This window comes from Gekko japonicus, unplaced genomic scaffold (genome assembly GCF_001447785.1).
Source record: "Gekko japonicus isolate JY-2015 unplaced genomic scaffold, Gekko_japonicus_V1.1 scaffold8, whole genome shotgun sequence".
In the NCBI taxonomy this organism is placed as follows: Eukaryota; Metazoa; Chordata; class Lepidosauria; order Squamata; family Gekkonidae; genus Gekko; species Gekko japonicus.
This window is the reverse complement of record NW_015167057.1, coordinates 730,908-753,591: the sequence shown is the minus strand read 5'-3', so window position 1 is coordinate 753,591 and position 22,684 is coordinate 730,908. Positions and strand designations below refer to the sequence as shown.

The 22,684-nt window shown below is 51.8% G+C and overlaps 1 protein-coding gene across 4 annotated transcripts in view; it reads left to right on the top strand.

Annotated features, from left to right (window-relative positions):
- Positions 1–22,317, top strand: part of ATP6V0A1 (ATPase, H+ transporting, lysosomal V0 subunit a1) — a 73,047-nt gene extending 50,730 nt beyond the window's left edge. For all 4 annotated transcript variants that reach the window (XM_015412467.1, XM_015412463.1, XM_015412465.1 and 1 more), the window contains 3 exons: positions 9,594–9,711; positions 11,336–11,507; positions 22,045–22,317. In XM_015412467.1, the coding sequence (XP_015267953.1) occupies positions 9,594–9,711; positions 11,336–11,507; positions 22,045–22,138 (384 nt within the window). In that variant the 3' untranslated portion in view covers positions 22,139–22,317. The remainder of the gene's footprint in view (positions 1–9,593; positions 9,712–11,335; positions 11,508–22,044) is intronic.
- The last annotated feature ends 367 nt before the right edge of the window (positions 22,318–22,684 follow it).

Sequence of the window (22,684 nt, the reverse complement as noted above, 5' to 3'; positions counted from 1 at the left end):
AAGTCCCTTAAGGCGGCGAAGAAGGGGAAGGAAGCGGGGCCTGCACTGGATGATGCCCCTATAGTGCCTCCCGCTCCAATGGCAGTATCGATATTGGAGGCCCAAGTCCCTCCACCGATACTGGCCATCCACGTATTGGACTCCCCTGTCCACCAAATGGAGCCTTCTTACTCCGACATCGAAACGGTAGAGCTCCTAAGTCATCAGATGGATGCAGAGCCTTCTCCATCTCCTTCTCCATCGTCGACATCGACTGTATCAGGAGCTCCCGACATCGATCCACGTCGGCACTGATATACCTTATGTGACACGCAGCGTCACCCTCCACGTCTGCACACTCAATCTGTCGATATCGACACCTGCAACTACAGGGACAACTCCCACAGACACGCCACTGCCTTGTCTCCCAGATGTCCACGGTCCAGAAGTCGCTCCCCAAGAGTCTTCCTGCCCCCCCCTCCACCAATGGCATGGGATGAAAGACAGTTGCGGTACCTGTATGGGGCTTATCCACCATCCATGCCGTGGTTGACTCCTGCAGGCTATTCTGAGTGGGATCGCTGTTCGTCCCGCTCTGTTCATAGGTCGAGGTCTCCTCACAAGTCGAGACCTTCAGCATCTCTGTCACATTCTCCTGTAGTCGAACCGTCCCACCACACCGTGGAACCAAGTCTTCCTATTAACCCTCCCGTCACTCCAAAACCTGTCGTTCCTGTCGTCCAAACAAAACCCGTAGTCTGTCAACAAGACACCTTGGTCCACACGGCACAACACGATTCTTCTGATTTCATTGAGGAGGACTCAGATACGAAGGCTTCTGAGGCTCACACCTCTCCTGACCATGCATCTCCAAATCAGGATGTCGCGGAGGATTTACCTGTATCTCCATCTGACACCCTCACTTCGTACACTGATCTAGTAAAAAGAATGGCCCACTCTTTAGGCCTCTCTGTCATCCAACAACATCCGCAAGCAACGGATTCGGTTTACGATATAGTTCAGCTGGATACATCTTCCACCTTGGCATTGCCTATGTCCTCAGTTCTTTTACGGGCAGCAAAGTCTCCATGGCTCAAACCTTCATCCACTCCTGTTTCCACAAGAAAACTGGACCACATGTACAGGGTCCAAGAGTCAGAGGCTGAGTTTCTATTCTCACACGCTCAGCCAAACTCCATGGTTATAACATCTTCCTCCAAATCCAAGAAAATGCATTCAACACCTTCTGATAAGGAAGGTAAAAAATTAGATGTATTCGGCAGGCACTTCTATTCCACAGGGGCATTGGGAGTCAAGGCCACTAACTACCTGGCCTGTATGAACCGGTATCAATATAATCTCTGGGAACGGTACACAGAGCTTCTCAGCCATCTCCCAGACGATAAACTTCAGGAAGCCAGACTCATACAAAAGGAAGGCATGGTGTTGGCAAAACAACAGCTCAACACTACCAGACATGTCCTCGAGGCATCTTCAAGAACCATGGCCTCTGCAATAGCTCTCAGAAGACATTCCTGGCTTTGCAACACTAATCTCCCATTAGATACCAGGTCTTATGTGGAAGACCTCCCCTTTGATGGCCTGGGGCTTTTCAATGCAGCAACTGACTCTACTCTACAAGAGTTGGATAAGGGCATTAAGGCGTCTCGAGCGCTAGGAGTCTCATCCTCTGTGAGGCAACAATACCGTCCCTGCACCTGGTCAAGGTCCTTGCAGAGACGTACCCCAACTCATCAGTCTCCAGACACAAGATGGAGACCGAGAATATCTTCGGGAGGCCTACCAAAAGCCAAAGTTCAGTTCCGGACAACAAGCTTCCCGCACCAAACAGCCCAAGCCCTCCAAGAGCAGGGGTTTTAACTTCCTGGCGCCGAGTCAGCTCATACCCGTCTCTTTCCGTTTATCCATGCCTGGCATCTCATCACCTCAGACGAGTGGGTCCTGTCCATCTTGACCCGAGGTTACAAAATTCAGTTCCACCAGAACCCCAACACTCCGGTCGTCATCTCCATGCCCCCTTCCCCACCTCTTCTCGAGGAGGTGTCCGTCCTTCTGCAGAAGGGAGCCATCGAAAGTGTACCACCACATCTCCAAGGGACGGGATTTTACTCCCAATACTTCACTATAAATGGAGAAGATTCAGTTCTTTTCTGGGTGATGACGCCCCTCGAGCCACCTCAGCTGGCCTCGAAAGAGTTTTCCGTTTCCTTCTCTCCTTGCTGACGGGACTTTCTCACTCTTCGTTAAGAGTTTACTTAGCTGCTCTGTCGGCTTTTCATGTTCCAATTGACGGATGTACTCTGTTTGCACATCCAATTTCCAAACGTTTTTTAAAAGGTTTGCTTCACCTTTACCCTTCTGTCAAAACTCCAGTCATTCCATGGGACCTTCCTCTAGTTCTACACCAGCTCACGAGGAAGCCCTTCGAACCACTCACAACATGCGAACTCAAACTCCTAGCGTGGAAAACGGCCTTTTTAATTGCCATTAACTCGGCCAGGCGAGTGGGAGAAATATTGGCTTTCCGACATGATACACCTTACCTGTCCTTTCTGCCAGACGGAGTCCGCCTAGTCCCGGACATCTCCTTCCTGCCGAAGGTAGTGTCAGAGTTCCACCTGCAGGCGGAGGTCTTCCTCCCTGACTTCTTCCCAAATCCAACATCAGCGGAAGACAAACTACTCCACACCTTGGACGTGAAGCGGGCTCTCCTGTTCTATCTCACCAGAACGCGCCCAAATAGATGAGAATCACAACTATTCATCTCGTATGCTTCACCACGCCTGGGCACTCGCATCACGGCCCAGCGCCTGTCAAAGTGGATTGTAGGGCTAATCCATCTATGTTACCTACTCGCCAAACAGCCATTACCTGGCCCTATCAGGGCTCATTCTACCAGGGCTGTCATGACTTCCACTGCCTTCCTCCAGGGAGTACCACTGCAAGACATTTGCAAAGCCACTACATGGGCCATGCCTAACACCTTCATCAGGCACTACCCCCTAGACGTCCGTACAAACACCAGTAACAACTTGGGACGTCACATTCTGTCCTCGGCTATGCAGTAAAAGACCTGCCAGCACCCTCCTCCAGGTAGGCTACTGCTCGCTAATCTCCCATTGGTGTGAAGCGCAGAGACCACAACGAAGAAAAGCAGGTTGCTTACCGGTAACTGGTGATCTTCGAGTGGTCATCTGTGCATTCACACCACCCGCCCTCCTTCCCCGCTGCTGTCAGCTTCTACATTTTTGAATAGGGGTTGATTTGCGGCGGTTTGTAGGAACTGGCAGGATGTCTGCGCCCACCCCTCTGGGCATGCGCGGTGGGGTTCCTGCGCATGCCCGAGGGACTGGGCGTGAAAATCCGTTAAAAGAGCTTGCTACAGCACCGATCGATCCAGCGTGTGCGCACTAGATCCCATTGGTGTGAATGCACAGATGACCACTTGAAGAACACCAGTTACTGGTAAGCAACCTGTTTTTTTGATCATATATATATAATTGTTGATGGTCTTCCCTTGGTGGGTGTTATCTGTGGCCATAGAAGAATCCCACAGCAGTAAGAGAGAATCTAGGAAGGGAATTTAGCCAAGGATCTGCAGGCCAGATTTAGTTGGTCTCTCTTTTTTTTTGCTTCTTCCACTTTGCTGTGGAGACTTGGGCAAACATTGGTCTATAGTCTGTGTCCTGTCCTTATGGCTGCCTCCCTGTAAAGTCATCTTTCAGACCTGGTAATGTGAGTAGAAGGCCTTAATTTCTCAAGTGGGCCGCCTGCTCTTTGAAAATGCGTGATTGGGAAAGCACCGCTCCTCTCCCCCCCCCCGCCCTGACCCATAGCTGACCCATTTGTGATTCAGCGAGACAGATTCTTAATTTGGGTCATATTATTAAATGTCTTGCTTTAAGCAAGCGGTAGATTTGGCCAAATAAGCCAGTACCCCTCCAGTGCTTGGCAATGAAACTGGGCACTTCCATTCAGGGGTCTGCTAGCAAGGATTTGCGTCTCGGCTGTTCATCTTTCGCAGTGTTTCTCTTTAAATGTTAAATAGCAGAGGGCTTTGTCTAGATCTAGAGAGGTTCGGGAGGTGCAAGTCCTTAGAGTCCAGTTTGCTACAACCAAGTGGAGGAAATTTTGGTGTAGTGGTTAGGAGCACGGACTCTAATCTAGGAGAACCAGGTTTGGTTCCCCACTCCTCCACATGCAGCTGCTGGTGTGGCCTTGGGTCAGTTACCATGTTCTTTCAGAGCTGTTCTCTCGAGAGCAGTTTCTGTCAGAGCTCTCTCAGCCCCACCTGCCTCACAGGGTGTCTTGTGGGGAGGGGAAGGGAAAGGAGATTGTAAGCCTCTCTGAGACTTCTTTGGGTAGTGAAGGGTGGGGTATTAATCCAATCTCTTCTTCTTCTTCCTTTTCACATAGGGAGGGAGTTCCCAAAGAGAGGTAGCTGAGGCAGACATTGGCTTTAACCCAACCAACTCATCTTTAAATGACGTTTCTGAGGAAAGTTTGAGTCCCGTGGCTCCTTTAAGACCAACACAGTTTTATTCAAGGTATGAGCTTTCGTTGCACTAGTTCCATTTCATTGTATCTGAGGAAGTGTGCATGCACACGGAAGCTTGTACCTTGAATTAAACTTCGTTGGTCTTATGGGTGCCCCTGGACTCAAACTTTGTTCTGCCGCTTCAGACCAACACGGCTGCCCACCTGGATCTATTCCTGAGGAAACGTAGACACGGGTGAATGAGAAGAACACGGGCCAAGTCAGGAGATGAGGACTTGGGGCAGGAGAGGTGGATGCCAGTTTAGCCATACAGAACAGTCATGGGGAGTGCAGTGGCGGAATGAGCTGCAGGTGGAGGAACATGGAGGGTTGTATTTTGCAATGTGCTCTCTCTGCAGGGAGTTTTCCTAATGTAGAAAGATCCATCACAGCTAGAGAGGTGTCAGTGCTTTCTTCTCTCTGCAGTGTTAGTTTTCTAGGGTTTCTTTTTTAATAGAGAGGAGCAGAGAAGCAATCTATCCAGCCCCATTTTTTCTCTCTCATGCTCCCATGTGGGTCAGCCAGGCCTTCCTTTGCTAGCCATCCGGTCAGAGGGGACGGGAATGTCCCCTGTTCAGTACCTGAAAGCGACTCTGAGCAAGGGACGCTATTGGCAGACGGTGCCCTCTGCCACCTTTGCCCACCAGCACTTGGAAGAAGCATTGTCTGCTCTTCAGCAGTCTGGTGTCCTGCTTGGCTTTCGTTTTCAGAAGCCGCCTTCCTGGTGGCAGATGATAGCAGAAACTAAAAATAGGTCCTCCATCTTTAATGCCCGTGCCAAGAGAAGAGTGGCAAGTGATCCACTTAGGGTTGTAAAGTCCTATCTTCACCCCCAGCGGAGGACTTTGGGGGGCGTTCCTGGAGGGGGAGGGGCATCCACGACGTGATGATATCACGTTGGGGATGTCCCGTCCCCCGCCCGACAGGGGAGCTGGCATTTCCCCGCGCGCCTGGCCTCCGTGAAGATTGGGCACGCGTGAAGATCAGGCCCCTTTAACTGCAGGGAGCCGGCGTTTCCGCGCGCCTGATCGGCTGGCCCGCAGTCACCCCTGTCCCTCCTCTCTCTCAAGAGAGAAGGGAGAGGGGTGGCGGCGGGTGTTGGGGCTTGGGGGCAGGGCTTCCCCCGGCAGCCAGCTGGCCACCGGTGGGTAGAAGTCCCCCAAAAGTGGGGGACCCCTGCCAAACCGGGGGGGAGGGGTGGCAACCCTAGATCCACTGCACTGCACAGCCACTTAATAGCAGGCTGTGAGGAGGATGGGTATCGAGGCGGTGGTTGCCGACGGAGTGGGCCCGGAGTCCAGACCTATCCAGCGTCAGCAAGGATGTTCCCAGCCACTATGCCCCCTGCCTCCAGCCCCTTGGAATGTACCTGCAGCTAAGTTCCCTAGAGGAAACCGAGAGACATGCCTAGCAGTTGTTACAGGGGTGCCGTATCCTAAAATGGGTGGAGGCACATTTTGGGCAGGGTCATTGCAGTGAGTCCAGCCGGGAGCCAAGGAAGGAGAGAAGTGGCGCTGCCATCACCACCTGACTACTGATCCAGCTCCGCTTGGCAGCCCTGACTCCTCTGAGCACGTGCAGAGCACACAGCCTCAGTCCCAAGCTGTGCTTGGTCCTCCCCCTGCCCGAGCACACGGCCAGCCTGGCCTCCCCAGCCAGTGAAGGAAAAGCCCGGCCTTGTCTGGCGTGGGGCAGGCAGGTGGCGGTGGCTCCCAATAGTATTATCTTGCTGCCAATCTCTGTGCATGACCTGGGGTGGCTGGGCTGGGCAGGCGCAGGCGCAGTGAAATGCCGGGGCGGGCCATTCTCTATTCACCTTGCAGAGAGATCGGTGGTGAGATAATACTATTGGGAACCCCTGCTGCCTGCCTGCTCCACACCTGAAACTGAGGGACCCCACCCGCACCGGGGGGGGGGGTGTCTGGCATTCTCCTGGATGGTGCTGGGCACATCTGTGGGGGGCATAGCCCCCTCCCCGCCCCCAGCTAGCTATGGGCCTGGGTGGAAGCGATTCCAGCACAGTTCTCATTGGTTTGGTGTAGTGGTCACGTGCACAGACTCTAATCCTGGAGAACCGGGTTTGATTCCCCACTCCTCCACTTGCACCTGCTGGATGACCTTGGGCAAGCCATAGTTCTGATAAGAGCTGTTCTTGAAAAAGAACCATTTCTGTCAGAGCTCTCTCAGCCCTACCTCCCTCAGAGGGTGTCTGTTGTGGGGAGGGAAATGGATTGTAAGCCGCTCTGAGACTCCCTTGGGTAGTGAAGGGCGGGGTGTAAATCCAATCTCTCCTTTTTCTTGTATTTCCAATATAGGCTTGACCTGTGGCTTTCCAATGAAGTGTGTACACAGCTTTTGTTGTAGAGTTGCCATGGGGGCAGAGCGATGCAGTTCTGCATTCATAGAGAATCGTGAGCAAAAGCTGCTTTCAATTGAATGCAGGCTGTGTACAGCTTTAGCTTCTTTTGGTCTTCTTTATGATGTCCCGTGGGCCCAGAAGCTTCATAGCATGGGGCAAAGCAAAGCTGGAAAAGCCCCCGTTGTCTTGGTTTAAGATACGTCTGGGGCCTTGTTCCTTCAGCCACTGTGCCAAACCGCAGCAGTATGAGAACTATCTGGGTGGGCAGCAGATAACTCAGAATCTCTCAGTGTGGGTGTACGTAATGGCGGCGGCTGCCGACAGCCTAATGTTGAAGCTGAAGGGCAAAAATCTCACACTGGGTTTCCTGTTGCTTGCTGGCTGTGCTGGGTTCTGTTCTTCTGTACTTCCCCAGCACCACATTCTGGACTTCCTTTTTCTCTGCAGTTCTGCAAAATTATGAGATACAAAGTGCAGAATGTGTGTGTTTTGGGGGGCATTGAACCAAACATCCAGAGATTCTCTGCTTTCAAGGTTTTTTAAAAGGAAGTTTCTAGCCCTCAGGGCTAAGAGAGCATACCTGAGACCTGCTGTGATCTCCAAAGCAGGAGAGGTGGCTGGAGCGGGTTTTCTGTCGTTCATGAATGGGGCATCGGTGCCTTCCTTTGCTTTTTTTGCCTTTTCCCAAAGACTTGGAATCTGTTATGTAAAGAAACTGCAGAACAAATTCTGCAAAAAAAAGGGGGGGGGAGTTTGAGCTAGCTTGATTCCTTTTTTAAAAAATGCAGAGTGTGTATATTCCAGAGCACGAGTAACTTTGTTGCTTGCTCAGTGTATACTGTTCATTAAAGCAGCCTTTTTTTGGGGGGGGGGAATTCTTTATGCAGCTGGGAAACAAGAGGCCTGGGTTTTGACAGATAGTTTGACTTTGCTGGTCTGAAATGTTTAATGCATTAGATGCCGGAGAGGAGTATGAACAGCTCTTGGCTCTCCCTTCCCTTTTTTAATCTTGGCAGTTTTGGGGGGAGGTGGGGGGGGGGAATGTTTAGGACTGGCCAACATTTGCTGTACACATTTTGCTCCTAATAAAAAGGTTTCCAGCCCGTATAGTTATGAGGCTCCACAGTCTCACATAGCCATCCTGAGCAGGTCTACTCAGAATCCTACTTGAGTCTGCTCATTGGGCCTTATTCCCAAGTAAGTAGCCTAAGGGTGCATTCAGACATGCTGTTTGATCTGGTGTCATCACGTTTCAGCAACGGATTTTATATGCACGATCACACAGTCAACATCTGTCTCCCGTCCCCAGACATTGGTTTCCGGCTCAAAACAGCTTTAAACCCGGAGTATTTTGTTACCAGGTCCCAAAGTGGTGTTTTCTCAGTTCTCCCATTTAAAGCCGCATCCCCCCCCCTGTGTGATCGCTCCTCCGGTGTCGAGCCACTTCCAGTTTAAACCCCCTCCCCGCTCGAAAGCTGCCCGAGGCTTCCGCTTTTTGCCCGCCATTTTTAAAAATATGTTGGCGGTGCGCGCATAGGCCAAGCTCCGCCACCACATTTAGAAAACCGACATTTAAACGGTCACTTGTTTTAACATTTAGATGAGTTTGGGATCTTTTAAGGGGAAGTGTTTTGTTGGAGGGGTTGGAGTAATTCGCTCTGGTGGTTCTGTGCATGCGCCATGGTAGTCCCCCCCCCCATTCTATGGATGATCGCCTATGTGCATGCAAAAACTGAGAAAAAGTTTAAAAACCCGCCAACGGACGCTCCCGTGCGTCGGTAGTGTAGACGCCGGGGAGCGACATGACTACGCAGTGAGGCAGGATAAGGGAGGTAAGTGTGATCGGGATTATCCAGATCAAATATAATCCGGTCAGAACCGGAGCAGTTTAACCTGCTCTCAGCACGCCGTCTGGCCGCACCCTAAGGCTTACCCTGCTGGAGGCTGAACAGATCAGATGCTAAGAGGGCATCCTTGGCAACAACGCCTCTTGCAGATCTTAAATTTGTTTTATTCCTCCCCTTCTTCCTCCATCGCCTCTTCCCTGTAGCCCTTTCTGTCACTTCCTTCAGGCCAGCCTTACCTGATGGGATTTTTGTGGGGGAGACTGAACTTGAGCAAATGGCAGCAGAGAGGCTAACAAGCAAGAAAGCGTCCCGGGCTGCCATTTTTCCTGCTGGGTCACTCTAGGAACTCAAGGACTGTGAGCATTGCCTGCCTGTATTCAGAGGGTTTTGCTTCCTGTTAGAGCAGCCTGGTATCTGGGAACAAGACTCCTTGCATGCCGTTTGACACTTCCGGGGCTTTTTTGGGTGATGGGTAAATAAGACTTGCTCCACAGAGATGTGGGGGGTAGCATGGCTCTTGCTGGGCCACCCAAATTGCAGCTTTCAGTTTGGTGCCAGAATTGCAGGACTGCAGATATTCCAGGTTTTTTCTTTCCTGTGTGTGTGTTAATAGAACCAGGTGCCCTGCAGTGTAGAGCTGTGTTTGTCAAGCACTCCACCTGAGACCAGGGGGCCAAAGGAAGAGATAATCAAGTTGCAGTGCCTGCTAGGAGCTTTAGCTTTGCAGTAGAATTACCTGCTGCTGCTGCCATTTCTGCTGCTGTTTTTCTTGTTCCCTGCTTTCTTGGCTCTCCAGCCATTGCTCCATGCTTTGCCTGTCACTTAGAACTGGCTTCATTTCCTCCTGCAGTTTGACTTTGGGGACACGGTTGTCCACCAGGCCATCCACACCATTGAATACTGCCTGGGATGCATCTCCAACACAGCCTCGTACCTACGCCTCTGGGCGCTCAGCCTGGCTCATGCACGTAAGTGGTTTGCTCTGTAGCCAACTGTCTGGATCCCAGCGATGGGAACAGGAATGTCTAGGGGTGGGGTGGGGTGCAGTGCAGCAGTTGTCATAAGCTGCTTTTTACTCAGTGCAGTCCGAAGAATCCTGTCTGCATAATTGCCTCTTAACACCCTCAGGGCTAACATAGAAGAGCCCTGCTGGATTAGAACAGTGTTTTATCTAGTCCAGCATCTGGTCTCACACTGTAGCCAACCAGTTCCTCTGGAAGGCCAACAACAGGACAAAGAGACCAAGGCCTTCTCCAGTAAGAACATTAGAAGAGCCCTGCTGGATCAGGCCAGTGGTCCATCTAGTCCAGCCTTCTGTCTCACACAGCGTCCAACCAGTTCCTCTGGATAGCCAACAACAGGGCATAGAGGCCTTCTCCTGGTAAGAACGTCAGAAGAGCCCTGCTGGATCAGGCTAGTGGTCCATTGAGTCCAGCATCCTGTGACCAACCAGTTCCTCCGCAGGGCCACTAACAGGTTATAGAGGCCGAGTAGGGGTGTGCACTCAGTATAAACTGAGCCAACCCCCTCCCCCAGTAAATACCTTCTCACTATTTATCAGGTATTTTCTCAGCCCATCACTGACGACACTAGTGATTCGGCTATCCCAAAATGACTGCCTCGAAAAATCCCAAAAATATTTGGGATTTTCCAGGGCCGTTGGATAGCTGCAGTTACAGGGCATTTAAAGGGCTCTCAGTCCTTTTAAATGCCTTCGGCGTTCATTGAATGTGCGGCTTGGAGAAAGCATTTAGAAAGACCGCACCCTCTTAAATGCCTCCCTCCATTAGAAACAATGGAGGATGGGGGCACCTTCTTCTGGGGCCCATAGAATTGGACCCCCTGGTCCAATCTTTTGAAACCTGGGGGATTATTTTGAGGAGAGGCACCAGCAGCTATGCTGCAAATTTGGTGCCTCTATATAAAAAAATGGAGCCCCAGGTACCCCTGGATCAATTCTCCATTATAGCCTATGGGGACCATTGACTATAATGGTCCCTATAGGGGATTTCGGAACCAAACTTTTTTTGGCAATCTCGAATATTTCCCAAATCTCAATACCATACCAATATTGGAATTCGGGAATATTGGGAAATTCTGATATTTTTTGGGTCCAATATACCCAAACCCAAAAAATATGGTTTATTTTTGTGCACACCCCTAAGGCTGAGGTCTTCCCCTGATGTCGCCTCCTGGCTCTGGGATTCAGAGGTTAAGTTCAAATTGTTGCATAATCTCTGGAGACACCTGGCATCTTTCTCCTCTCCACTCTATTCCTTGTCAAGATCTCTTGAACTCTAGATGAGGAAGCATGGGGCGGTTTTTAAACTGACAGTGGCAATTAAGTCAAAGAGTGCAAAATACCCACTAAATGTATTTGGAGCAGACAAGCAGCTGGGGTGTGATTTGGGAGCATGATTCCTTTTGGGGCAGTGGGGGTTTGCTTATGTGTCATCTATCCTGTTTGTGCGCACATATTCTCTCTCAGCAGGCAGCACTGCCAGCAAAGGGGCCGTGTGAGAGCGTCCTTTTTTCTCCAGAGTTGACCTGTGCTGATCCGCGTGGCTCACACTCTTGCCTTTCTCTCCGCAGAGCTCTCGGAAGTCCTCTGGACCATGGTGATCCACATGGGGCTCAGCATCAGGAGCTGGGGCGGAGGGCTGGCCTTGTTCTTCGTCTTTGCAGCTTTTTCCACCCTGACGGTGGCCATCTTGCTGATCATGGAGGGCCTCTCTGCTTTCCTCCACGCCCTCCGCTTGCACTGGTGAGTTGCGGCTTAGGAGACTTCTGAGTTTCTTGCACCAACAAAGGGAGAGAACGCGTAGCTTTGCAGCCAAGTCTAGGCTTTGCATGCAGAAGGGCCCAAGCTGAATCCCTGGCACTGCTGGTTTTAAAAAGGATCTCTGGTAGCCAGAGGCTTCTGTCTCAGATCAATGGGCCACGAAGCCCCAAAGCTGCAAACCAGCTTCCTATAATCTTCAGGGACATAAGAAGAGCCCTGCTGGATCAGACCAGTGCTCTATCTAGTCTAGCACCCTCTTTCACACAGTGGCCAACCAGTTCCTCTGGAGGGCCGAGGACAGGGCATAGAGACTGAGGCCTTCCTTGATGAGCACATAAGAAGAGCCCTGCTGGATCAGACCAGTGGTCCATCTAGTCCAGCATCCTGTCTCACACAGGGGCCACCCATTTCCTCTGGAGATCCAACAACAGAGTGTAGAGGCTGAGGCCTTCCTTAATGAGAACATAGGAAGAGCCCTGCTGGGTCAGACCAATGGTCCATCTAGTCTAGCATCCTGTCTCACACAGTGGCCAACCAGTTCCTCTGGAAGGCCAGCAACAGGGCATAGAGGCTGAGACCGTCCTTGATGAGAATATAAGAAGAGCTCTGCTGGGTCAGACCAGTGGTCCACTTAGTCCAGCATCCTGTCTCACACAGTGGCCAACCAGTTCCTCTGGAGGGCCAACAACAGGGCATGGAGGCCGAGGCCTGCCCTTGATGTTGCCTCCCAGCATTGGGATTCAGAGATTGACTGCCTTGGAATGTGGAGGTTCTCTTAAGTCACCATGGCTACTAATCACTGATAGACCTCTTCTCCATGAATCTATCTAGTAAGGTTCCGTATTTCCGTTCTGTTTGTTTCTTTGATCCCCCCCCCCCTTTCAAAGGTTCAGTTCAATTTCTGGGAGCTTATTCAGAGAGTTTGTGCCTGGTGTATTTTTCACCTTCTCAGGATAGGTCTCCCAGTCTCCATTCCAGTGCTAGTGCATGAGATCGATTTGCAGTGGTTTGGGATCTGAGGCTAGCAGTGCTGCCATTTGTCGATCATGGTGATTTAGCTCCAAGATGGGCGAGTGCGTTCAGCCCGTAGAGAGGAAGCTCAGCTCAACTAATCCTGAGACAATTTGGAGAACCTTCATGTCAACTTGGAAGTGCTCTTAGCTAATAGCCATTTACAGTCTGTTATTTCATCCATTCCTTCATTCAAAGCTAAAAATCTTGACTATTGTTGCGTCTTGCAGCAGTGAGTTCCTCAAGGCAAATGATACGTTGTCAGAAGGGCTTCCTTCTGTCCTGAGCCGGCTGGCAGTCCGCTTCATGAGGAGATCCTGAGTTTCCAGTATTATGCGAGAGAGAAATATCTGCATCTACACATTGTTCAGTTCCATAACTCCTTATGGTACATCCTGTCCCTAAACCCTTTAACCTCCTCTTATAGGAAAAGGTGCTTCAACACCTTGATTGTTTTGATATAGAAGCAGGAAGAATGAATTAATCATCAGTCCGGTTTTATCTCTAAACCATTTTTATGTACTGCAGCTGTTTTCTAGACACGCAGTAAATCCAAACAAGGGAAAAAGACTAGTGTCACAGGAGTCCCAAATATACAAATTCCACTAGTAGAAAACACCATCAAAGATTGCCAAAATAATATATTAAACAATTATAAAGTTGGTGGTGTCAAAACAACAACATTAATGCATACTGTAACTATAATAAGGCATAAGATACAACATTTCCTCCTTTGAAGGTAAGACATGAAGTCCACGTAGTCAGTGTACCTTGATAGGAGGCGCCCACAGAGTCATAACATTCTCCAAACAGCCTTTCCAAAGACGCCCATTCTAGATACTTGAAAGATGTGTTTCCTTTGACTTCTTCAGTTTGTCGGCTGGATTTCAGCAGTTTCAACAGACCACAAGGTTCACAGTGTAAGAAGCAAATCACAGGTTTATGCCTTATACCTTCAAAGAAGGAAATATTGCATTTTATGCCTTATTATAGTTACAGACTACAGTATGCATTAATGTTGTTGTTGTGACACCACCAACTTTATAATTGTTTAATATATTATTCTGGCAATCTTTGGTGGTGTTTTCTACTGGTGGAATTTGTATATTTGGATTTTCTAGACACGGCAGACCTACGTTCCCTTCAGTGTTTCTTCTAATCCAGGCCTCCAGTCCCACGGCCTGCTCTGACAGTCACAGCCTCTGCCCTGCTTGACTCCCAGTGGCTGGCTGGGCACAGTTCCTTGTCAGGAAAGCCCAGCACAGCAGAACAATAGCAGCTGCATCCCCCCCACCCCACCCCCAGCCATGACATCAGCCATTATCTCGATCTTACACTCCAGGCAGGGGGGGTTGCATTCCTCGCCTGGCCCTTTCTTCTGGGAGCCAGGGGAAAACAGGAGAGCTTCCAGGAGGGCCAGCTGTGTCTGGAGATAGGAACCCCCATGAGTCATGCGAGTCGAGGGCAGGGGTCACCCCCAGAAGGGGGGGGTGTTGCAGGAGCAGCTCTGATGGTCTTTGCCAGGGGTGGGGGGGTGGGAATGGCCCGAGAGAGAATTCAGAGGTTTCAAAAGCCGTCAGTGAACTGGAATTGGGGGGCGTAATTGGGGAGAAAGAGAAGGGCAGTTCTCTCTGTGTTACACCAGTCTGTCATCTGAGCAGGCCAAGTAGGTCCAAGTGAAAGTTTCACAATGTGCACAGAAGAGGCGATTAGATTCAGAAGCAACCGAAGGAAGAACACACACACACACACCCCAGTCCCCAGCTGCCAGAATGAAAGTTTTTTGGGGAGGTTTCCACTCCATTGGAGTTAAAGCTCGGTTAGGAAATTTTTGAAAGTTTTTTTTATTGTTCTGATCTTTTTAAGGCAGAAAGAAAATATGTCTGAGGGAAAGGAATTTGGGTCCCTCCAGATGAAATTAATGAAATGTCGTTCCTCGCAGCCCTGTAGCCAGAAATTTTGAGTTGGTGGGGCATGGGGAGATTTTGTGGGTCAGCGGGGGGGGGATGGGGGAGTGGCATGCCTTCCCCGAACTCCAAGTCCAAGTGGCAATTTAAATGGTGTTTTCCAAGTGGGGGCTGCCCATGCCTGAACTCCATGCAACGAAATCACCACTTGGAGTTCAGGGAAGGTGTGCAGCCGGCAGCCGCCCCTCTCCCTGACCTCTTGCAAGATTTAAAGGGCCTGCTGATCAGCTGGAGAGCCCTTTAAATCTTGGAGGAGGGAAGGGAAGGGGCGGCTGCAAGATTTAAAGGGCCCTCCAGCTGATCAGCGGGCCACGTGCTCCCGCCAATCAGCTGGAGGGCCCTTTCAATGTCACAGGAGGGGAGGAGGGGTGAGGGAGGAGAGGGGCAGCAGCTGTTGCAGGGCGTGCTTAACATTTGAGGGGGTGGGGCCACAAAATGCCTCACCATAGCCCCACCAGGTTCCTGGAGAAGAAACTTCTTTCACCTTATTTCTCCTCTCCATTTGCAAGGCAGTGAGATACGGATATTCTGAGGGGCCTGAGGTAGAGGCTGATGGATTTGGCTAGCCTCCAGATTAAGGAGCTTCCTTCTGCAGGTCATCAGACCACTCAGCCTAGTCCTAGGACAATTCTCCAAGGGTTCAGGTAGACTTTTTCTGGCCCTGCAACCAGGGTCCTTCTGAGCGGGAGATCTCCAGGGTTGATTCCAGGGCCTTCTGGGAATAAAGGGACCCGCCTTCCTCAGGAATGCAAAACCTGTGCGGGTGCTTCCACCTTCCCCGCACGGAGGCGTGAATTGAGTTTCTCTGAATTGCTAGAAAAAAGAGATTCTTTCAGTCTTCCTCACTCCCTCCGCCACTCCCAGGTGGGAGCAGTTTATCTCATCACTGCTTATTTTTCAGGCAACGGCACATTCCGGGCAGATGGTTGCCTTGGCCGAAAAATGATTTCTGCAGCGAAGCCTGGGTTTCATTACAGCCACGGCTGCATAGGAGCCGAGTGCATATTGCACAGCTAATGCTGCTGGCTGCTCATCCTCCGCCTCCTTAACTGCTCCAGGGGCACTTTGGGCATTGGGCTTAAAGCGAGGAGGGACTCAGGGGCTGCCCGGGTGAATTTTGTGCCACAGGAGAGAGGGGACGGAAACACTTCTGAAAGGAGTTGCGTACCTGGAGCTGGAAAGACAGTGAGGAGGGCGAAGCTTCCTCTGTTCCTCCTCAGGTGGAATAGTGCTGGGCAGTTTGGGGTAGTGGCTAGGAGCATGGACTCTGATCTGGGAGAACCAGAGTTGATTCCCCACTCCTCCACGTGCAGCTGCTGGTGTGACCTTGGGTCAGTCACAAGTTCTTTCAGAGCTGTTCTGGAAAGAGCAGTTCTCTCAGAGCTCTCTCAGCCAACCCACCTCACAGGGTTATCTGTTGTGGGGAGGGGAAGGGAAAGGAGACGGTAAACCGCTCTGAGACTCCTTCGGCTAGTGAAGGGCGGGGTATAAATCCAATCCCTTCTTCTCTTCTTCTGTATGTCTTAAGCTGGTACGCCAGACACAACAGAGCTGCTTGGGTCCAGAACAGAAAGACCCACGGTCACCTAATGCACTAGCAAGGAGGCTAGAGAGCAGAAATCTCCAGGCCAAAAGGGCAAAAGAGGAGGAAGTCATGAGGGGCTGGTGGGGAGCTGCACATTCCCTGCGGGAGGAGGAGCTGAAGGTGGTGCCAGTGTGGGAGTGTTCGGCGTGCCTCTGTTTCCAGGCATACTCAGGGCTGTGCATGTGGGGTGAAGGAATGGATTTGGTTCAGAGCTTAGTGGCACCCCAGCACCAGAGCTGTTTCAGCAGACTGGGTTGTTGTGTGCCTCTGCAGTCTGCAGAGAAAGGACGTCATTGCGGAGCATGTGCAGAGTGCTCTTTAGCAGGACAGCTTTATGGTCCCTCTCCCCGCCTTGCTCATGAACATAACCTGTCAGGAGGTGCTGTGGATCTGGTGTAGGATTAGACCCTATTTATTTACTTCCTTTGTTTTCTATCAGAGCCAGTTTGGTACAGTGGTTAGGAGCGCAGCCTCTAATCTGGGAGAAGAAGAAAAAGAAGAGGAGATTGGATTTATACCCTGCCCTTCACTACCCAAAGGTGTCTCAGAGCGGCTTACAAATTCCTTTCCCTTCCCCTCCCCACAACAGACACCCTGTGAGGTAGGTGGGGCTGAGAGAGCTCTGACAGAAAATGCTCTTTTTCAAGAACAGCTGTGCCAGAGTTATGGCTTGCCCAAGCCAGGTGCAAGTGGAGGAGTGGGGAATCCCAGATTAGAGTCCGCGCACTTAACTACTACACCAAACTGGCTCTCCAGAACCGGGCTTGATTCCCCACTCCTCCACATGCAGCTGCTGGTGTGGCCTTGGGTCAGTCACAAGTTCTCTCAGAGCTGTTCTCTGAAGATCAGTCCTGGAAAGAGCTCTCTCAGCCCCACCTACCTCACAGGGTGTCTGTTGTGGGGAGGGGAGGGGAAAGGAGATTGTAAACCACTCTGAGACTCCTTTCGGTAGTGAAGGGTGGGGCATAAATCCAATCTCTCCTCCTCCTCCCCCCAGTGGGGACCTCAAGTTGCTTATTTTTATCCTGTGAGGTAGGCAAGGCTGAGAGCATGGAATCTGTTCCAGGGACACCCAACAAGCTTCAGGGGAGAGCAGGGATTTGGACCTGGGCCTCCCAGTTCCTAGTATGACTCACTAACAGGCCTGTAGCTGACAGTGGGGCATCCTGGGGCTGCCCCCCCCCCCGACTTCCCATCCATCCAGTTTATTTTATTTGATTTTTCACTGACCACATTGGCTCCCTTGCTGTTCTTCAGCCCTTTTCTTTTCGGTTGTTCTTGAAAGAAGAAGAAGAGATGGTATTTATACCCCGCCCTTCACTCAGAGTCTCAGAGTGGCTTACAAACTCCTTTCCCTTCCCCTCCCCCTCCCCACAACAGGACACCCTGTGAGGTGGGTGGGGCTGAGAGAGCTCTTTCAAGAACCGTCCTTGAGAGAACAGCTCTGACAGAACCATGGCTTGCCCGAGGTCATCCAGCAGCTGCACGTGGAGGAGTGGGGAATCAAACCCCATTCTCCCGGATCAGAGTCCACGCGTTTAACCACTACACCAAACTGGAAAGGGGGAGTGGGCTAGAGGCTCTGTCCTCGCCAGTTGACTGGCCCCCGTCATCTCTCGCTGTGCTAAGCAGCAAACTGAGCCTTGCCTGGCAGCTCCCTGCCACTTGGGGGGGGGGGGCATTGCATGTGCCGGGTCGTGTTTCCAGACATCATGTTCCCTGGATCGCTGGCCGGCAATTCACAAATGTTCTTGGGCCGGGCCACAAGTTGTTCGCTGGAGGGGAATGAAGAAGAGACGAGAAGCCCCCCCCCCCCAGCTGGGGGCTGGGGAATTTCTTACCTGCCTTTGGATGCCTGTTGCCGCAGGCACGGGGCTTGGGACGTCCTGGCTCTTCCCTTCCGGGGCAATCAGTTCGGTGCCTAATATAGGGAAGCGCCTCCCCCCCCCCGCCACCTGGTGAAACGGTTGGGGAGAAGATCAAAGAGCACACAGCTGTTCCCAGCCTGTGACCTCAACTTGGTGCTCCCTGGCTTGAGGCGGCCTGACGGCACAGTTGGCATTCCTCACGGCGGCGGGGGAGGCTGTTTGCCGTGCAAGGGGTGTGGGCAGGCTTGCGGGGGTGGGGGGACAGGCGTAGGCGGCCACAGGCAGGCTGAGTCCTCTGCCCACTCGCTCCACCATGCTCTCTAGCATTTCCCCCTTCTTAGCGTATTTAAGAGGCTACAGGCACAGAATGTTAGCATGCCGGGTGGCCTCTGGAAAAGGGGCATTTCTGCTGCCGGGCCTTGAGCGCCCTGCACTTTCATCAGCGGGCCACGTTGACTCGATGGGGTTGCAGTCTTCAAGCAGCAGGTCTCTGTGTTCCCTGCTGCTGCTGCTGCATCCCACATTCGGAGTCATGTGGACTTTTCAGAGGAATGGCTCCACCTCTGCTCTGGTTTGGACAAAAGACTGAGTTGCAGGAGGAGCTCCTCAGGTCCAGCGTGCTTTGAGTTAAATAGGGGTGCCATCCTCCAGGGGAGGCCAGGGGATCCCCCAGAATTGCAGCTCAGCTCTAGACGACAGAGATTAGTTTCCTTGGAGGAAACGGGTGCCTTGGAGGGCGGACTCTGTGGCCTTGTACCCCACTGGGGTCCCTGTCCTCCCCAGGCTCCCCTGTCTTGTCCCCCCATCCCCTGCTGGCGGTGGCGGTGGTGGGGACCTGGCAACCCTGTTTGAGTAGCCTCAGCTCTTCAGGGGCAATCTGCAAACTGTACCGTCTTCGTAAAACTAGCAACTGATCAGTGCCAAAAGAATTGCAGCACACTCAAATTGCAGAAACTAAAGGAGGCTGTAAAAGCAGAAAGAGTAAAGCCTGCACAAGGTCCTTCCAAAAAACCCCAACAACCCTGTGTTATCTTGGGCATTGGCTTGATAGCTAAAGCGATACTATACAATTTGCAAACTTTACAAGCCACATGTGTTCACTAGGAGGCCTTGGGAAAACCCCCCCCCCATTCACACACACCCCTATCTGCAATGTTGGGATAGGAATACAGGCAGCATCACTTTCGAATGCAAGAGGGGGACACGTGAATTCAGGGGTCATTTTGTAGAAAAAGAGGTGCAGGAGCTCATTAGCATAACTCATTAGCATAACTTATTTGTATATGCCACACACCCTGACGTCACCGGAAGTGTGTCAGAAGGCAACACCCACCGCACAGGCTCCACTGGACTGTTTTGGATCACTAGCTATGGGGGGGGGGAACGTGCAGATCTGTCCTCGCAGAGGAGGGAGAGCTTGTACCTGAATAAAACCTGGTCTTAAAGGTGCCACTGGACTGTTTTGGACTGGGGGGGGGGCTCTGCAGCTTACCTGGCTGCTTCTTGCTCTGACTGTGGGCTGCTGGGAGCAGGGAGTGGGGCTTGTTGCATGTGCCCGCCCCCTGGACTCTTTACTGCCGGAGCTCCGCTCCTGCAGGAAATGACCCCTGGTTATGATCAAATACATCCATCCTGGCAGAGAAGAAGCTGACTTTGGGTCTGTCCTCTTGGTCTCCCGGACTTGCTAGTTTTGTTTACGGATTGAGCATTTTGGTCACGGGGCAGGTGATGCTCTGTATTCTTGATGCTTGGGGGGCAACAGTGGGAGCATATCTGCCATTCGAGCCCTGCTGACGGGCCCCCCTGGGTTCGGACCACTGTGTGACAAGGAGCTTTGGACTGGACGGGCCATTGGCCTGACCCAACATTGCTTCTCTGATGTCACATGAGTCCCCCCCCCTCCACAGTCTGCAGGGATGCATGACAGACAGGGGTTTACAGCCTCCCATGAAAACAAGGTCTCGGTTGCAAGCCAAGCCTGGCTGGTAGATGTGTGCAGGGCTGCTTCAAACTGGAGAGGGGAATCCTCTGACGAAAGCCGGTCTGACCTTTTGCAATCTTTTGGGAAGGGGTTTCTGTTGACCTGTGGGGCTGTCTATGGTGGTCTTGGCTTCACTTGGCTGCTGCTCCCTTCTGGCTTGGTCCCCGATGCCTGGCAGAGGTCCTCTCCTGGCGTGTCTTTGTCTTGCAAGAGGGATGTTTGTCCCCAAAGAGCCCCGGCGTTTGAAACATTTGACCCCGATGGGTCTGCCGCAAATCTCTCTCTTTTCCGTCTCTGCCCCCCCCGCTCCCCCCCCAGCTGGTAGGCCAAAGGGACGGAAAATATTTCTCACCCCAGGGCCAGGAGAGAAGCGGGAGGCTTGTTTTCCCAATGAATCATGAGGTTTTTCTTTCCATGTTTGGTGCCTGTTTGTGATCGGGCAGCAGTCCAGCACTGCTCGCTTCACATTCTGAGTTCATTAGTGGAAATGCGGAGCACGGGCAGGCTTGAGCAGCTTGCCAGCATCCCGGCCCCACCCTTAAGGTGAAGAAGAAGGTTGGCTCCACTGGCCATCTTTTAAAGGGACCTCGTGTCGCTTTTCTTGGTGTGACTGAAGGGTCTCTTGTAGATCAGAACAGGCAACTCTTGACTGTGGGGTTCCAGCTCTTGCATTTGTCCCAAGCTGATTTTTTTTTTTTTGCTGTTCAATTTGTGAGAACGTGTGTCTTAATTTTGGTGTGTATATGTACGTGTCTGTTATTGACGTGGGGGTGCTAGCCAGCTCAGCCCAAGAGTGTGACTGTGCATGGGGACAGGGAACAACTTTTTCTGGTGCGCTACCCCCCCCCCCCCCCCCCCCCCCAGTGTGCCATCTCTTCCAGACTGCCTGGGGCAGCAGCAACTCCGAGGTCTCTCGGGAGCGGAGAGGTAAGGCCTGTGCCGGGTGTGTTTGGGGCCCCCCCTCTTATACAAGGGAGCCGGCATGCAGTCTTACAGTTTGACTAAGATCAGTGAGGTGTGGGGGGAGGTGTCTAGATGACCCTGGAGGTCCCTTCCAACTCTCTGATTCTAGGCCTGGGTTCGAATCTGCTCAGGTACGAAGGCTCACGATGACAAAACAGACCAGACAAGCTCCCACGTGCCCTGACCTGAGCTTCTTAGGGGAAGGATGGAAGGCAAATATCTATCTAGAACCCTTTTCGGGGGGAAATTCTCCCCCTCCATGAGAAAACTCAGAATGGGACACACAATTTCCTCGTCCCCGTTCCATCGTTGCAACAACTACGTAGATAAAAGATTGACGAGCCCAGGGTCAGGTAGCAAGCTTCATGGCAAATGGGGGTTTTAAACTCTAGGTATTTAATCATATAATATTACAGTTTTTCAGTAGAACCAAGTACAATCCTCGAAGTATACAGAATTGAAATAATGAATACTGAAACACGGCAAGTGGGGATTTGAGCCTTGGGTCCCCCAGTGCACCTTTCGATCCATCGTACCGCGCTGACCAGCACATCCCTCTGTGTGTCTAGATGAGGACTGGAAGGGCGTGTGTGTGTGTCGGACTGTGGACTGCTGCATGGGAACCCCTGAAAGGTTCCTGCTGGGAAAGGAGCATTCAAGGGATGCGGACGTGTCTGAGGCTGCTCCGTTCCTCTCAGAACTCCCACCTGCTCTTCCCATTGCAAAGTGTAATTGCTTTTTTTGAAAAGCAGATTCCTCGCCATCTTTGGAACTTGGGGAAAAGTTGGTTTCCTGACCTCACAGTAACCAAGCCTGAAGGAAGCATTTAGGCCACAGGCTTAGAGCTGCCCTTAGAGCATTGGGGACAGGACTTTGTCAGCCGTTTCTTCACACAGCCCTCTCTGTTCTTCTCTGCTTGTGTCTGCAGCAGCGTCAGTCTTTTAGAAAGGCAGCCGAGGGTCAAAGGGGCAACCTGGACAGGGTTTTGGCTGTCTGAAACGGCACACGGCGGCTGTGGAGCATAGAAATCATAAAGGATAGGGCCGTCTGTCACGCTTGAATCCTAAAACTGCGTTTGACACATCTGCCAAGACTGCAACTGATGGCTGTTGACTTCTTGGGGTGTTTTTTTTTGTCTCCCCAGGGTGGAATTCCAGAATAAGTTCTACACCGGTACTGGGTTCAAGTTCCTCCCTTTCTCCTTCGACAGCATCCGCGATGGGAAGTTTGACGACTAGCCCCTCTCTCGGACACTTGGTTTGGAGCGGGCCAGCAAACCCGGATTCCCCCTCCCGCATGCGTGCGTGTGCCCCAGTAAATTATCTGAAGTTGTGTAGTTCTCCTGTTGTGAAAATGACCTGCTTTTCCCCTGAGAGCCGTGCAGAAGAAGACCTCTAGGGAGACCCCAGGAACTCAGCAGCAGGCTAATCCTAGTCAGCACCCCCCCCCCCCCGGGGGGCGGGGGGGGGGGGGTGTTGGCTCCTTCCGGCGGCATAGACGGTAGTCCAGAGGGAAGAATGTCCTCTGCCACCCCAGTGGTGCCGCCCTCTGCAAGTGGGGCTAGCAGAAAGTGGTCAACTGTGTTCCAAGGCTCTGGTGTCCCCACTGGGCTGGGGGAGGGGGGGGGAGGAATGCTAGTGCTCCATAAACCTTCTGCTGGCAAGACAAGGAACTCAGTTTTCCCCACATTTTTTTTCCTTTTTGCTGCTTCTCATCCCATTCCCTAAAACCCCATCTCCAGTTTTCTTTATAAGCGGAGATTTGCTCTGTGGTGCGTTTCATTC